Source organism: Macaca thibetana, chromosome 9, assembly GCF_024542745.1.
Source record: "Macaca thibetana thibetana isolate TM-01 chromosome 9, ASM2454274v1, whole genome shotgun sequence".
Classification (NCBI taxonomy): Eukaryota; Metazoa; Chordata; class Mammalia; order Primates; family Cercopithecidae; genus Macaca; species Macaca thibetana.
In genome coordinates, this window is record NC_065586.1 from 118,323,831 (window position 1) to 118,339,179 (window position 15,349).

Here is a 15,349-nt window from a genome sequence, read left to right on the forward strand (position 1 = left end):
CTTTGTTGCCCAGGCTGGTCTTAAACTTCTGGGCTCAAGCAGTCCTCCTGTCTCGGCCTCCCAAAGTGTTGGGATTATAGGTATGACATTAATTTAATTCTTTACCTTTCTTCTTAGGATGAAAAAGACAGATGGCTACTAGACAGTTTAATATCAAAATTGCATTTAAAAAATAGTCTGGAATATGCATATATTCAGCTACCTCTGTTTTGTAGGCTCTGATGATTGCTCTTAGCAGTATAGTCAGAACGAGATGTGTGGTCACAACTGTCAAGTGCAAGTTTTTGCTCACTTACCCTTTATTTATTTATTTATTTATATATTTTTTATTATACTTTAAGTTCTAGGGTACATGTGCACAACATGCCGGTTTGTTACATATGTATCCATGTGCCATGTTGGTGTGCTGCACCCATTAACTTGTCATTTACATTAGGTATATCTCCTAATGCTATCCCTCCCCCCTCCCCCCTCCCCCCTCCCCACAATAGGACCCGGTGTGTGATGTTCCCCTTCCTGTGTCCAAGTGATCTCATTGTTCAATTCCCACCTATGAGTGAGAACCCACCCAGTATTTATTGAGCATCATTATGGTTTTAGTGTTGAGTGTGCATTTTTTATTCATTGTATGTTGATAATCCATGTGTGGCATATTTGGTGACTTGAAAAATGGAATGTTTCATTAAAATGAAGATCATATTAGAAGCTGGGCGTGTTGGCATGCGCCTGTGGTCCCAGCTACTTGGGAGGCTGGGGTGGGAGGACTGCTGGAGCCCAGAAGTTCGAGGCTGCAGCGCGCCGTGATTGTGCCTGTAAGTAGCCAACTGCATTGCAGCCTGGGCAACAGCGCAAGACCCCGTCTCCAAAATAAAGAAATAAAAACCGTACTTCACAGTCATTGTGGCTATTGCAGCAGTTGAACATAAAATGTCTCTTGGTGAGAAATGTAGCAATGTGTGTGTTTGAGATGGTTCCCCCGTTTCCTGTGTTTAAATTGCATTATCTTAAACTAAACTTTGAGAGGAATGAACGAATTACACAGGTTCTTCCCTGAAAGACCTAAGTGATATCTAGGGGACAGTCCCGTCTTAAAAGAGATTCAGAAACATGATCCACCCAGGCAGTTCTTGCATGGAGGCGCTGGGCATTTCACCCAATCAGCGCTTTGTAAAGGCTTTTGCTCCATGAGTTGAGCTTTATGCTGGGGCAGTTTGCTTAGTGGTGGCTGATGATGCCAAGAGGGAGCCTGGAAAACCTCCAGAAATCACTTTCTAATGGGTCTGCCGAAGCCTCTCAGCCATCAGTCACTGTACATGATGTTTAACAATTATAATGGCAAAGCCATATAGGAGCTGGGTCAACCTGAATTTGTGTTACAGGCGTGCCACATCTGACTGGCTGTGTGACCTTATACACAACCCTAACTTCTCTGAGCCTCCATTTCCTCACTGAAAAATGAGGATAATACTGGCTTCCTTGAAGGCACTGTTGAGGGAAGCAGAGGCGGCCAGAGTCCCTGGGGTGTGTTTAGCATGGTGATCAGCACGTGGTGAGCACTCCAAGGAGATGGAGAATCACCGATAGCAGCCCCAGCAGGGGCCATAGTGGCAATGATAGTATTTTTTTTTTTTCTTTTGAGATGAAGTCTGTCTCTGTTACCTAGGCTGGAGTGCAGTGGCACGATCTCGGCTCACTGCAACCTCCACCTCCCAGGTTCAAGCAATTCTCCTGCCTCAGCTTCCTTAGTAGCTGGGATTACAGGTGTGTGCCACTACACTCAGCTAATTTTTTGTATTTTTAGTAGTGACAGGGTTTCACCATGTTGGCCAGGCTGGTCTTGAACTCCTGACCTCAGGTAATCCACCTGCCTTGGCCTCCCAAAGTGCTGGGATTGCAGGCGTGAGCCACCATGCCCGGCCAATAATAGTAATTTTAAGATTAGTGGTCAATGCTGTACCCCATTCAGAGCCCCATCGTCCAGCTGGCCTTTCAGCGCCTCTCTTGAGTTGTTGACCTCAGATGCAAATTCGAGCCAGGAGGTGGGCCGGGGTTATGTTTGAGGCAGGCTTCTCCCACAGCAGGGACTGCCGCTGGAAGGACTGTGACTTCCCCTCCACTGAAGAGAGCCACTGTTTCCCCAGCACTGACACAATGATGAGTGACGCCAGGAGTTCTAGGAACAGAGGGCATGTGGGTCTGGGCTGGAACATATCTCAGGAGTTCTGAGGTTTTCAGGGAAGGGCTCTGCACAGCCTCAGGGACAGGCTTTTGGTGAAGACTCACCTTCCACGGGAATCTCAAGGAAAAGCGGGCTGCAAAACATCCCCAGTATGCTGGAGCGATTCAGCCCCCCGGAGAAGGCCATTGGAGATTGGTTGTGCTGTTGAACTTTATTTTTTTATTTTTATTTTTGAAACGGAGTCTCACTCTGTCACCCAGGCTGGAGTGCAGTGGCATGATCTCGGCTCACTGCAAGCTCCACCTCCCGGATTCACACCATTCCCCTGCCTCAGCCTCCCGAGTAGCTGGGACTACAGGTGCCCACCACCATGCCTGGCTAATTTTTTGTATTTTTAGTAGAGATGGGGTTTCTAAAGACCCGTGTTAGCCAGGATGGTCTCAATCTCCTGACCTTATGATCTGCCCGCCTTGGCCTCGCGAAGTGCTGGGATTACAGGTGTGAGCCACCGCGCCCGGCCTGTGCTGTTGAACTTGATCAGCATCAGAGCCAGCATGTAACCTATCTGAAAGCAAAGCCACACTGTCCGTGATGGAGGGATCGTCCCGCTGGATTCCCTCACTTTCTGAGAAGATGGACAGTGTAGGATCATCTGTGCTAGACAAATCTGTGGTTGGTTCCCTTGATTAGACAGGCAAGGTGTGGTGGGAGAATCACCGTAAAGCCATCTGCCCCCACCCCTCGTGCTGACCCTGTAGCCCCAGTACCACCTATTTGGCGTGCCTGTGAGCAATGCAAGTGATCCCATTCACACAGAACTGCGTAACCCTCCTTAGGCTGTGTCTCAAACCACGGAGGACTTTACCCCAGACCTCCTCACCCTCAGATCACTTCCTTCACAGGCAGATAAAGGGAAATGAACCAGACTAGTTAGTCCTTCACTCTGTGCTGGTCACTGCCAGGAAACTGTACATTTATCACCTCATTTACTTCTCAGAAAGAAACCTGTTATCACCTACGTTCTAGAGTTAAAGACACCAAGGCTCAGAGAGGTTGTGTAACTTGTGGAAGACCACACAGCTAGAACCAGGATGTATACTTGGATCATTTGGCTCCCAGTCATTTGTCTCACTGCTTTAGATAACTTCAGTGGGACCAAGGGGGCCTGGTGGACCCCCATCTCCCCAAAAAGCCCCATGAGCATTCTGACTGGCCAGATTTCAAACATCAGCAACTTCTTTCTTGTCTACACTTGCAGAACAAAGAAATAGAAGAACTCACCAAGATTTGTGATGAACTGATTGCCAAAATGGGGAAGAGCTAACTCTGAACCGAATGTTTTGGACTTACTGTTGCGTGCAATATGAGCGTCGGCACACTGCTGTTCCTCCAGTTCTACGGACAGGTTCTGTCTTCACTTTTTCGTATGCACTACTGTATTTCCTTTCTAAATAAAGTTGATTTGATTGTATGCAGTACTAAGGAGACTATCAGAACTTCTTGCTATTGGTTTGCATTTTCCTAGTATAATTCATAGCAAGTTGACCTCAGAGTTCCTGTATCAGGGAGATTGTCTGATTCTCTAATAAAAGACACATTGCTGACCTTGGCCTTGCCCTTTGTACACAAGTTCCCAGGGTGAGCAGCTTTTGGATTTAATATGAACATGTACAGCGTGCGTAGGGACTCTTGCCTTAAGGAGTGTAAACTTGATCTGCATTTGCTGATTTGTTTTTTAAAACACAAGAAATGCATGTTTCAAAGAAAATTCTCTATTGTAAATAAATTTTTTTCTTTGGATCTTGGCAATAAATATGTCTCGAATTTATTTTCTGGGAAGGGTTGAGTCTTTTCTCACCTTTGTCAAATATCAGATTTGGCTTCGTGTTCTTCTCTGTCTGGGCTCATTTCTTTGTCCATAGACTTAAATAACGTTTCCTTTCTTATCGTGGCTGCATTTGTGGGATGAAACTAATGAGAAATACTGACTTGCTACTGAAATAACTAAGAATGCATTGGACTAGCTGAGATTTGGTTTTTACAAAACCTCTTTGACTTGAGGAAGCAAATCTGTTTCCTTTTATTGAGTCAAGGAACTGATAGACTGCCACTCTTTCTCTTCAATCCTTTGGTGTGTGAAGGTCAATCCTGAAACCCCCATTCCCATCTAAAGAAAGGATTGGGAAAAGGGTGAGCAATTGCCAATGGGCAGCAGGTAATTAGGCCACTTTGGAGATTAAACTAGCAGTGGGCCTGGCCTTAGATCGCTTCATTGCTGCTGACTTGCTCAGGGCTCCCAGGTTGAAGGCTGGGTGGATGAGGGGAGTTAGTGGGTAGAAAGGTGTGATCATCTCGCCATCAGAGAAATGCAAATCAAAACCACAATGAGATACCATCTCAAACCAGTTAGAATGGCAATCATTAAAAAGTCAGGAAACAACAGGTGCTGGAGAGGATGTGGAGAAATAGGAACACTTTTACACTGTTGGTGGGACTGTAAACTAGTTCAACCATTGTGGAAAACAGTGTGGCGATTCCTCAAGGATCTAGAACTAGAAATACCATTTGACCCAGCCATCCCATTACTGGGGGTATACCCAAAGGATTATAAATCATGCTGCTATAAAGACACATGCACACGTATGTTTATTGCAGCTCTATTCACGATAGCAAAGACTTGGAATCAACTGAAATGTCCATCAGCGACAGACTGGATTAAGAAAATGTGGCACATATGCACCATGGAATACTATGCAGCCATAAAAAAGGATGAGTTTGTGTCCTTTGTAGGGACATGGATGCAGCTGGAAACCATTCTCAGCAAACTATCGCAAGAACAGAAAACCAAACACCACATGTTCTCACTCATAGGTGGGACTTGAACAATGAGATCACTTGGACACAGGAAGGGGAACATCACACATCAGGGCCTATTTTGGGAAGGGGGGAGGGATAGCATTAGGAGATATACCTAATGTAAATGACGAGTTAATGGGTGCAGCACACCAACGTGGCACATGTATACATGTGTAACAAACCTGCACGTTATGCACATGTACCCTAGAACTTATAATAAAAAAAAAAAGTGCAGTCATTTCCTAGGGCTGCCATTAACAAATCACTGCAAACATCTGCAGCTTCAAACAGCAAAATTTACTCTCAGTTCTGGAAGCCAGAAGCCCAAAATCAAAGTGTCAGTGGGGTTAGTTCCCCCAGGAGGCTCTGTGGGAATCTATCCCATTCCTCTTCCAGCAACTGGTGGCTGCTGGCTCTCCTTGGTGTCCCTTGGTGTGTAGCTGCAGCACCCCAATCTCCGCCTCTGTCTTCACGTGACCTTCTTGCTGTGTTTGAGATTTCCCTCCTTTCTTATAAGAACACCAGCATTGGATTTAGGCCATCCCCAATCAAAGATGATCTCATCTCAAGATCCTCAGTTACATCTGCAAAGACCCTGTTTCCAAATAAGGTCGCATTCACAGGTAGGAGGGATTAGGATGTAGACATGTCTTTTTGGTTACATGTGTGTCAATGGGATGTGTGGTGTGGGCTGTAAACTTGGAAGGCAGATGAGAGGCCCCTGATGGCCCAGAGCTCGACTGTCTCTCTGCCTCGGCACGGTGGCTACAGGCTACTCCTCTCACAGTAGGACAACCCCCACCCATAACAGGACAGGCCTTAGGCAGCCTCAGCTCTTTGGGGACAGGGTGGGGAGTGTTTTCTGTGATTTACAAGGTGGATGAAGTTCGGCTGTGGCAGCTCCAAGGAGAGAGGGCCGCACACGTGCTGTTGGCCTGGCAGGCTGCTGTGGGGGTGGGGGGGTGCATGGTGTCCTTTGTGCTCTGAGGTCCTTTGTTTTCTTTCTGCTACACTTTCGCAATCCATCCAGCAGAGCCTGCCTCTGGTGCCACTGAGACCCTCACCTGCCAGGCACCCCCAGCCAGGGCAGGGGACTGCCTCTTTCCCACTGTCAGCATCCTTTGCTTGGTCCAGCCTCCTGGTCACAGCACGTTCCAGGGCCCAGCCATGACCCCTTACCCAGGTGCTCGCTTCTCTAGGCCAAACCCCTAGCCTCACTCCAGATTCTGACCTCGACTACATTCTCAGAAATGCCCAGCTTATATCTTTTGGAAACTTATTTCTCATTAAGTAAAACATTTCCATTGTGAAAAAGATTAGAAAACAGGTAAGAAAAAAACCTTACAGCCCCCAAACCAAGAAACTGTTAATGTTTGTACATTTTATGGCCTTTTTGTCCATCTATAAAATATCTTCTTTGTTGTTTGCATTTTTTTTTTTTATTTGAGACGGAGTCGTGCTCTGTCGCCCAGGCTGGAGTGCAGTGGTGCAATCTCGGCTCACTGCAAGCTCTGCCTCCCGGGTTCACGCCATTCTTCTGTCTCAGCCTCCCGAGTAGCTGGGACTACAGGTGCCCAACACCACGCCCAGCTAATTTTTTTGTATTTTTAGTAGAGACGAGGTTTCACTGTGTTAGCCAGGATGGTATCGATGTCCTGACCTCGTGATCTGCCCGCCTTGGCCTCCCAAAGTGCTGGGATTACAGGCGTGAGCCACCGCGCCCGGCCTGTTTGTATTTTTAGAAGTGCCACCCAGTACCATCCTGTGCAGCCACCTGTGGTGATCCTGCATACAGTTTTGGAAACTTTTTTTCACCTAATACTATAATGTGACCATCATGTTATGGTAAACTTTTTATATCAATAAATAGAGCTCTTCATCATTTTGAAGGCTGCATAGCATTCCATGTGCCAAAATGTGTTTAACCAACCCTCCCCACCGTACTGATGAGCATTTATATTGCGTCCATGTTTTTGTATCATTATGCATGCCACATGAGTGTCCTTACATATATTTGTGAATGTAAGTATTCTTGAGGTCAAATTCCTAAGAGTGGATCACCTGGGTTAAAGATGTCACTGCACTCCAGCCAGAGACCACTGGGACCAGTGGCTGAGCAAGTTGGATTTATTGCTCGTTACAAAAGTGAGCCAGGCACACGCCAGAGGAAGCCCTGAGCATCTCAGTTGGAGGGTCTTCGGAAGGCTGCAGGCAAAGGATTCGGACTTGGGTTAGTCACTCCAGGGAGGATTTCAGGAAGCTGGGCTTTGGTCTGACAATTCTAAGACTGGGTGCCTCGATAAATCTGACCTACAAGAAGAGAGGACTAGAGTAAGAGAAAGCTGCAAGCGGTAGAGAAGCAACAGTCATGCATATTAGCCAGAACTGAGAGAGAGTTGGTCCTTTTTGTGGTTTGGATGATGTCCAGTGTGGCTGCAGACATTTGCGGAGTGGGCTGGTTTTTGTTTTTTAATTCACTGCAGTCCAAGTGGCCTGTCTGGTGCTGATGTGTTGTGAAATGGGTTACGGCCTCAGCCCAGCCATGAGTGCCAGGTCAGCCCCTGGATGCCAGGGGCTGCTTTTCTCTTTCTCAAAGGGTTTGCACATTTTTAAAGTTTGGGAAGCTCGTTGCCAAATAGCCTTCCTCTAAGGTTGTACTGATAGATGGCCCTTTCCCTGCCCTCTCAGTAGTCTGTACATTTTGGGGTGTGTGATCCAGCCCTTGGGCTGCGCTCTTTCTGCCTGTCAGCCCAGCCTAGTGAGGAGGAGGGAAGAGGCATCCAGAACAGTAGTTGGAGTAAATAGTATAACTATGAGAAAATGTGTATTGTTTTCCCTCCATGCTGTGATTACACTTGTTCTCAACTAATTTGTTGTGCTGTCTACAAAGCCTCCAGTGAAAGAACATTTCTATTTGCTGTTACAGGTAAGTGTCCGACTGAACAGACACTGCCTGACTGCCATCAAAATTACAGTGCCCAGAGCAGATCAACTCAGGGAAGCAGTCAATTCCCCTGCAGAATCGTGTCTTAACAGAGCTTATGTCTCTCTGGATAAGAGTAACTCAGGCTGAGAAGCGAGTGGCCCCAGAATATAATGGATCATTCCTGTAGCTGGAGACCTATGTCATGGGTCTGACAATGCCCATTCTGTGCAACTACTAAGAAGGTTAGAGAAGATGATCGCAGCTGCTGGGTACATGGTAAAGCTTAATCAGTGGTGGAGATGATCATGGCAATGAACATTATAGGGACTTGGCAAAGAAGTGGTAAGGGCCTTTGTGGCCTGGGACTCCGGAGAAGTAGGCCAGGTCTCTTGGCCCCAAGGGGTTTGGCCAGGCCTGCCTCATGTCCTGGGGGCAGGGGCCAAGCTATAGAAAGATTCCTCCATCGGGAGAGGGGGTTTGCCTCAGTCCTCCTCCTACCCAGGGGCTGCATGTAGGTGCCTTTGTGGATGGAGATGTGGAGGTTGGATCAGGCTTGCACTGTGTGCAATTATAGCCCACACAAACGAATGGAAAACTAAATCCCAGAATCCCAGGCTTGGCCTCAGGCCCACCTCCATGCTTGGCTGCCTCGCTGCCCCAGCATCACCAGGCTGCGGCTCCGTTCCTGGGATGCTCCAGGAAGTGGCGTGCATCAGCTCACCCATCTTGTTAGCACGCTTTGCAGTGGGCCCTGAGCAGTGTGTGTTTCTATTCAACTGGCTTCTCTTCTGAAACCCTAAAGGGCTGTGTCAAGGTGCGCAGGGATATGAGATGGGGGAGGCACCCACGAGAGAGGGCTGGGGTGATGACTGCGCTCTCTTCGCCACTCCCCCATGGGTGATCGGACTGGAAGGTGGAGAGGAAAGCTCACCGCAGAGGCTGCACCAGCCCCTGGTGAAGGATTGGGCTGCAGCATCTCAGTTCTGCCACCTTCTAACTGTGACCGGGATAGGTCACACTGTCTCTGGGCCCACGGTGAGGATTCCTACTTAACCTCAAGGCCATTGTGAGGTGTGTCTGGCCCCAGGACCCACATGGGCTCAGATGAGTCGCTTTTTCCCCTGCACTTATTTTCTCTCATGCACGTGTTCACCCTCAGGATGGCAGCTGAGAACTGTTTATATTATTTTGCTTTGCTGAGTGGGAGCTCAAGGGCAGGCACCTGACGCCATTCGAGGCTTCCCCCTCCTTGCCGTGCCCCAGCAGCTTTGAGATTCTCAGCATTCTTAGGAACTTTGGTTTGCTAAGTCAGCTGAAATCTTGAGCTTCTAACTTTTTTTTTCCTGGCTCAGCATTTCCTCGGGGCTCTCAAATTAAAGGTAGCTTAGTTGTGATACGAAGATTACCTTGTGAGGACAGGGAGTGGATATGAGTGGAGAGGGAGCTAGGAAAGATGGGGGTGGGCACTGAGGACGGCAGGGCCGGGACCAGGGGATCTTGGGGATTCCTTTTCTCAGCCCCTTGGGTGTAAGATCTGAGGGGCCCAAGGGCCACACCAGGGAACATCGCCCTGTAGACACCTCCCCATTCCAGGCTGCTGACCTGGGAGAGAGAAGCCATCAGTGCTGTGCATGGGACAGGCGAGGGAGGCGACGGGGACAGCAAGAACTGCCTGGCTCGCTGGTAATTGCTCCTTTCATCTACTCCTTGGCCCTGGTAAGGTACTGAGGTTTCTTCCTCTTTTTTTTTTTTTTTTGAAATGTGGATTTCAACATTTCAAATTACTGTTTCTTCTAACATTGTCTTTTTTTTTTTAATTAAGGTTAAACATAAAATTTACCATCTTAACTGTTTTTAAGTGTACAGTACAGGATTAACTACATGCATTTTTTTTTTTTTTTTTTTTTTTTTTTTTTGAGAAAGGGTCTTGCTTTACCACTCTGGAGTCCAGTGGCACCATCAGGGCTCCCTGCAACTTCAACCTCCTCCCACTTCAGCTTCCTGAGTAGCTGGGACTACAGGTATGTGCCAAAATGCTGAGCTAAATCTTTTATTTTTTGTAGAGACAGGGTCTCACTATGTTGCCAGGGCTGGTCTCAAACTCCTGGCCTCAAGCAATCCTCCCACCTTGGCCTCCCAAAGTGGTGGGATTATAGGCGTGAGCCACTGTACCTTACCGTAAGTGCACATTATCGTGCAACAGATCTCTAGAACTTTATCATCTTACAAAGCCACAATTCTCTATGCATTGAACAACCCCCTTTTTCTCTCCCCACCACCAACCACCATTCTACTTTCTGCTTCTAACAGTTTGACTACACTAGATACTTCACGTTAAGTGGAATCAGGCAATATTTGTCATTTTGGGACTGACTTTATTTTGCTTAACAAAATGTCCTCAAGGTTCATCCATGTTGAAGCATATGACAGACTTTCCTTCTTTTTAAAGGCTGAATAGTATTCCATTGTATGTATACACTGTGTTTTCTATATCCACTCATCCATCAGTGGACATTTGGGTTGCTTCTACTGCTTAGCTGTTACGAATAATGCTGCAATGAACATGAGAATGTAAATATCTCTTCAAGATCCTGGTTTCAGTACTTTTGGATGTATACCCAGAAGTAGGGTTGTTGGATCATCTGCTAGTTCTATTTTTAATTTTTTTGAGGAACCTCCATACTGTTTTCCATAGCAACTGCACTATTTTATATCCCCACCAAGAGTGCACAAGGATTCCAGTTTTTCAGCATCCTCACCAACACTTATTCTCTGTTGGTTTGTTTTGATAGTGGCCACCCTAACAGGTGTGTGGTGATAGCTTATTGTAATTTGGATTTGTATTTTCCTGATGATTCAGGTTATTGAGCATCTTTTCACATGCTGTTTGGCCATTTGTATTTCTTTGGAGAAGTGTCTATCCAGGTCATTTGCTGAGTTTAAAATCAGGTTATTTGTTTTGTTATTGTTAAGTTGTAGGAGTTCTTTATATATTCTGAATATTAACTTCTAATCAGGAGTACATATCCTTATTAAAAATTGGTTTGTAAATGTTTTCTGCCATACTATGCATTATCTTTTTACCCTGTTGGTTGTTTCCTTTGCAGTGCAAAAGTTTTAAAGTTTGATGTAGTGTCATTTGTGTATTCTTGATTTTGTTGTCTGTCCTTTTGGCATCACATCCAAGACATCATTGCCATTCAAATTTAATGAAGTTTTATGGTTTTTTTTTGAGTTGGAGTCTCACTCTTGTCACCCAGGCTGGAGTGCAGTGGCACGATCTTGGCTCACTGCAAGCTCTTCCTCCTGGGTTCAAGCAATTATCCTGCCTCAGCTTCCCAAGTAGCTGGGATTACAGGCACCTGCCACCACGCCTAGCTAATTTTTGTATTTTTATAGAGACGGAGTTTTGTCATGTTGGCCAGGCTGGTCTCGAACTCCTGACCTCAGGTGATCCGCCCGCCTTGGCCTCCTAAAGTGCTGGGATTACAGACGTGAACCACTGTGCCCGGCCTGAAGTTTTTCCCAGCCTGAGCAACATAGCAAAACCTTGCCTCTACAAAAAAAAAAAAAAAATTAAAAATTAAAATTAGCAGGGTATGGTGGTGTGCACATGTAGTCCTAGCAACTCAGGAGGCTGAAGCAGTAGGATTGCTTGAATCCAGGAGTTTGAGGCTGCAGTGAGCTATGATCGCATCACTGTTCTCCAGCCTGAGTTACAGAGACCCTGCCTCAAAAAAAAAAAAAAAAAAAAAAAAAAAAAAGGAAAGAAAAGTTTTTCCCTATGTTTTTTCCAGGAGTTTCATAGTTTTCAGGTTTTATATATTTAGGTTTTTAATCCATTTTGAGTTAATTTTTGTATATAGTGTAAAGTAAGGGTCCAACTTCATTTTTGGCATGTAGATATCCAATTTTTCAAACACCATTTGTTACCCCATTTTGTAGCCTTGGCACTTTTGTCGAAGATGATTTGACCATATATGTGTAGTCTTATTTTGGGACACACTATTCTGTTCCATTGACCTATATGTCTATCTTTACGCTAGTACCATACTGTTTTGATTACTATAGCTTTGTAATATGCTTTGAAATCAGGAAGGGTAAGGCCTCCAGTTTTGTTTTTCCTTCTCAAGATTATTTTGGCTACTTGGGGTCCTTTGAGATCCCATATGAATTTTAAGGTTCTTGGGTTTTTTTTTGTTTTTTTTTTGTTTTTTTTTTTTGTTTTTTTGAGACAGAGCCTTGCTCTGTTGCCCAGGCCAGAGTGCAGTGGCACAATCTTGGCTCACTGCAAGCTCCGCCTCCCGGGTTCACGCCATTCTGCCTCAGCCTCCTGAGTAGCTGGGACTACAGGTGCCCGCCACCAAGCCCAGCTAATTTTTTGTATTTTTAGTAGAGATGGGGTTTCACCGTGTTAGCCAGGATGGTCTCGATCTCCTGGCCTTGTGATCCGCCCGCCTCGGCCTCCCAAAGTGCTGGGATTACAGGCGTGAGCCACTGTGCCTGGCCTGATTCTTTTTTTCTATTTCTGCAAAATATGCCTTTGGGATTTTGATAGGATTGCATTAAATCTGCAGGTTACTTTTAATGTTATTAAGTTTTCCAATCCATGAAGTGGGTTTTCTTTCCATTTATTTTTGTCTTCTTTAAATTCTTTCAGCAATGTTTTGGAGTATTTAGTGTACAAGTCTTTCTCTTTGGTTGAGTTTATTTTGATGCCATCATAGGTAGGATTGTTGTCTTAGTTTTCTATTTAATTGTTCACTGTTATTGCATGGAAATGCAACTGTTTTTTTTTTGTGTTGATTTTGTAGCCTGCAACTTTACTGAATTCATTTATTAGTTCTATCAGGATCTTTGGAATCTTTAGTTTGCTAAATATAAGTTCATGTTATCTGTGAACAGAGATAATTATACTTCCTCCTTTTCAAGTTAGATGCCCTCAGTATCACAAATTATATCTTTTCATATTTTGTAATCATTAATATAGGTTTGGTTTTTTGCGGGGGGCGGGGAGTGGGGAGAGCTCTGTCACCCAGACTGGAATGCAGTGGCACAATCTCGTCTTTACCAATCAGTTCAGTCAGTGATTCTGAGGACCTCAGCCGCAACCTCTGGGGCTCAAGTGATCTTCCCACCTCAGCCTGCTGAGTAGCTGTGACCACAGGTGCATGCCATCATGCCTGGCTAATTTTTTTTTTTTAATAGAGATGAAATCTCACTATGTTGTTCAGGCTGGTCTCAAACTCCTGGGCTCAAGCAATCCTCCTGCCTCAGCCTCCCAAAGTGCTGGGTTTACAGGCATGAGTCACCATGCCCAATATAACAGTTTTCTAGTTATAGTTATTTTTAAGCTTTTTATCTTCTAAATTCTGTACAAGAATTAAGTGATTTACACAACAATTACCGTATTACAGGATTCTGAATTTGTGTATGTATTTAGTTTTAGTAGAGAGCTTTCTATTCTTGTTTGTTTTCATATTATCTATTGTTTTTTCATTTTAACTTGAAAACTCCCCTTAGCAATTATTGTAAGACAAGTCTAGTCGTGATGAACTTCTTCAGTTTTGGTTTATCTAGGAAGGTCTTTGTTTCACCTTCATTTTTGAAAAAAAAGAGAAAGTTTTGTCAGATATAGTATTCTTGGTTGGCAGTTTTCTTCCTTCAGCACTTTGAATATATCATTCAACTCCCTTCTAGCCTATAGTGTTTCTGCTGTGAAATCTGTGATAATCTTATAATTGCTCTCTTGTACATTATGAGTTGCTTTTCTTTTGTTGTTCCATGATTCTTTCTTTGTCTTTTAGTTTTAACAGTTTGATTTTGATATATCTTTGTGCGAGCGTCTTTGGGTTTAGTCTAGTTGGAATCCTGTAAGCTTCTTGAATGTGGATGTCCATTTTCTTCCTCGGATTTGGGAAGTTTTCAGTTACGATTTCTTCAGATAAGCTCTCTTCCCTTTTCTCTCTTCTCTTTCCAAAGCTCTTGTAATATGTGTATTGGTCTGCTTGATGGGGTACATGGGTCTCTTAGATTTTCTTTACTTTTCTTCATTGCTTCTTTTTTCCCCCCCCGACTTGATAATTTCAAATAACGTCTCTTCGAGTTCCCCTGATTCTTACTTTTGTTTGATCAAGTGTGCTGTTGAATCCCTCTAGTGATTTTTAAAATTTCAGTTATTATATTCTTCAGTTCCAGAATTTCATTTTTTTTTTTGTTTCTATTTCTTTGCTATTTTCGTTTTGTTTATACATTATTTTTGTGATTTTGTTCAGTTGTCTCTTTTCATTCTCTTGTAGCATACTGAGCTTCTTTAAGATGATTATATTTATTTCCTTGTCAGGTAACTCATAGATCTCCATTTTTTAGGGGCAGTTTTTGGAGATTTGCTTTATTTATTTGATTGGATTATGTTTTCCTGTTTCATGTGCTGTGGGTTTTTGTTTTTATTTTATTTTTTGCTGTGATTTGCTCACTTGAAAAACAACAATCACAGCAGTCTCTCCTCCCAGTCTTTATAGACCAGCATCCTACAGGGAAAAACCTTTACCAATCAGTTCAGCCAGTGATTCTGAGGACCTCACAAACATTTTCTGAGGATGTGTCTTCTCTGGGCTTGTGTGTATAACTTCCCAAATAGAAAGGTTTGCTGGTTTATTTTTAGGAGCTTGTAGGCTCTTGTTCCTTCTAATGTCTGTTGGTAGTGCTGCAGGTTCTGTGGGACTGTGACAAGACACTGAGCTCTCTTTTGTTCTCAGTGACACCCAGGCATCCAGAATATGCCAATTCCTCATCATTGCTCCAAGTAAGGTGAGACAGAAACTAGTCCTGTGGGCATTGTGCCAAAAAGCTGAAATGTTGAGTGCACATTCCAGTCTTCTTTTTCTTTCCCAGTGAAGAAGTCATGAGGTTTTTGCTCCAGATTGCACCAAGTTGTGCTGGCTTTGGGGAAGGGCTATCTTGTTTTTGTATGAAATGGTTTTTCTTGCCTGTTTCAATGTGGTTATTCTTTACTTTAAGCTTGCATGGGGGTACAACAACTTCTTAACTCATTTTTGGGATCTCAAAAGGCTTTTTGAGCTGTATATCGTCAAGTTAGTTTCCCTGTCGGGGAACAAGATCAGGAGCTTCCTATTCTGCCATCTTGCCCAGATCCTGAACAAAGCCTCTTTGTTTTCCACAATATTCTCCCTAGAAAAAATTGAACAAAGCAGGGTGGAGATGTGTATGGGCAGGGTCAAAGTGTGTGTATGCACAAGGATTGTTGGAAGGAGGAAAGATATTAACATTTGAGCACCCACAATGGCTCACTCAGGTTAGTGCTATCTCTTTTTAGTCTTGAAATGATCTAGTGAATGAAAACTGTTTTTATTTTACAAGAAGGAAAC

At 44.4% G+C, this 15,349-nt stretch overlaps 2 protein-coding genes across 26 annotated transcripts in view; both read left to right on the top strand.

Annotated features, from left to right (window-relative positions):
* Positions 1-3,988, top strand: part of TACC2 (transforming acidic coiled-coil containing protein 2) — a 258,151-nt gene extending 254,163 nt beyond the window's left edge. For all 21 annotated transcript variants that reach the window (XM_050804563.1, XM_050804557.1, XM_050804568.1 and 18 more), the window contains one exon: positions 3,438-3,988. In XM_050804563.1, the coding sequence (XP_050660520.1) occupies positions 3,438-3,503 (66 nt within the window). In that variant the 3' untranslated portion in view covers positions 3,504-3,988. The remainder of the gene's footprint in view (positions 1-3,437) is intronic.
* A 4,774-nt stretch (positions 3,989-8,762) lies between these two features.
* Positions 8,763-15,349, top strand: part of BTBD16 (BTB domain containing 16) — an 87,320-nt gene continuing 80,733 nt past the window's right edge. For 4 of the 5 annotated variants that reach the window (XM_050802974.1, XM_050802978.1, XM_050802979.1 and 1 more), the window contains exon 1: positions 8,763-9,677. The gene's annotated coding sequence lies outside the window, so the exon portion shown is untranslated. The remainder of the gene's footprint in view (positions 9,678-15,349) is intronic. The other variant, XM_050802976.1, reaches the window with a different exon arrangement.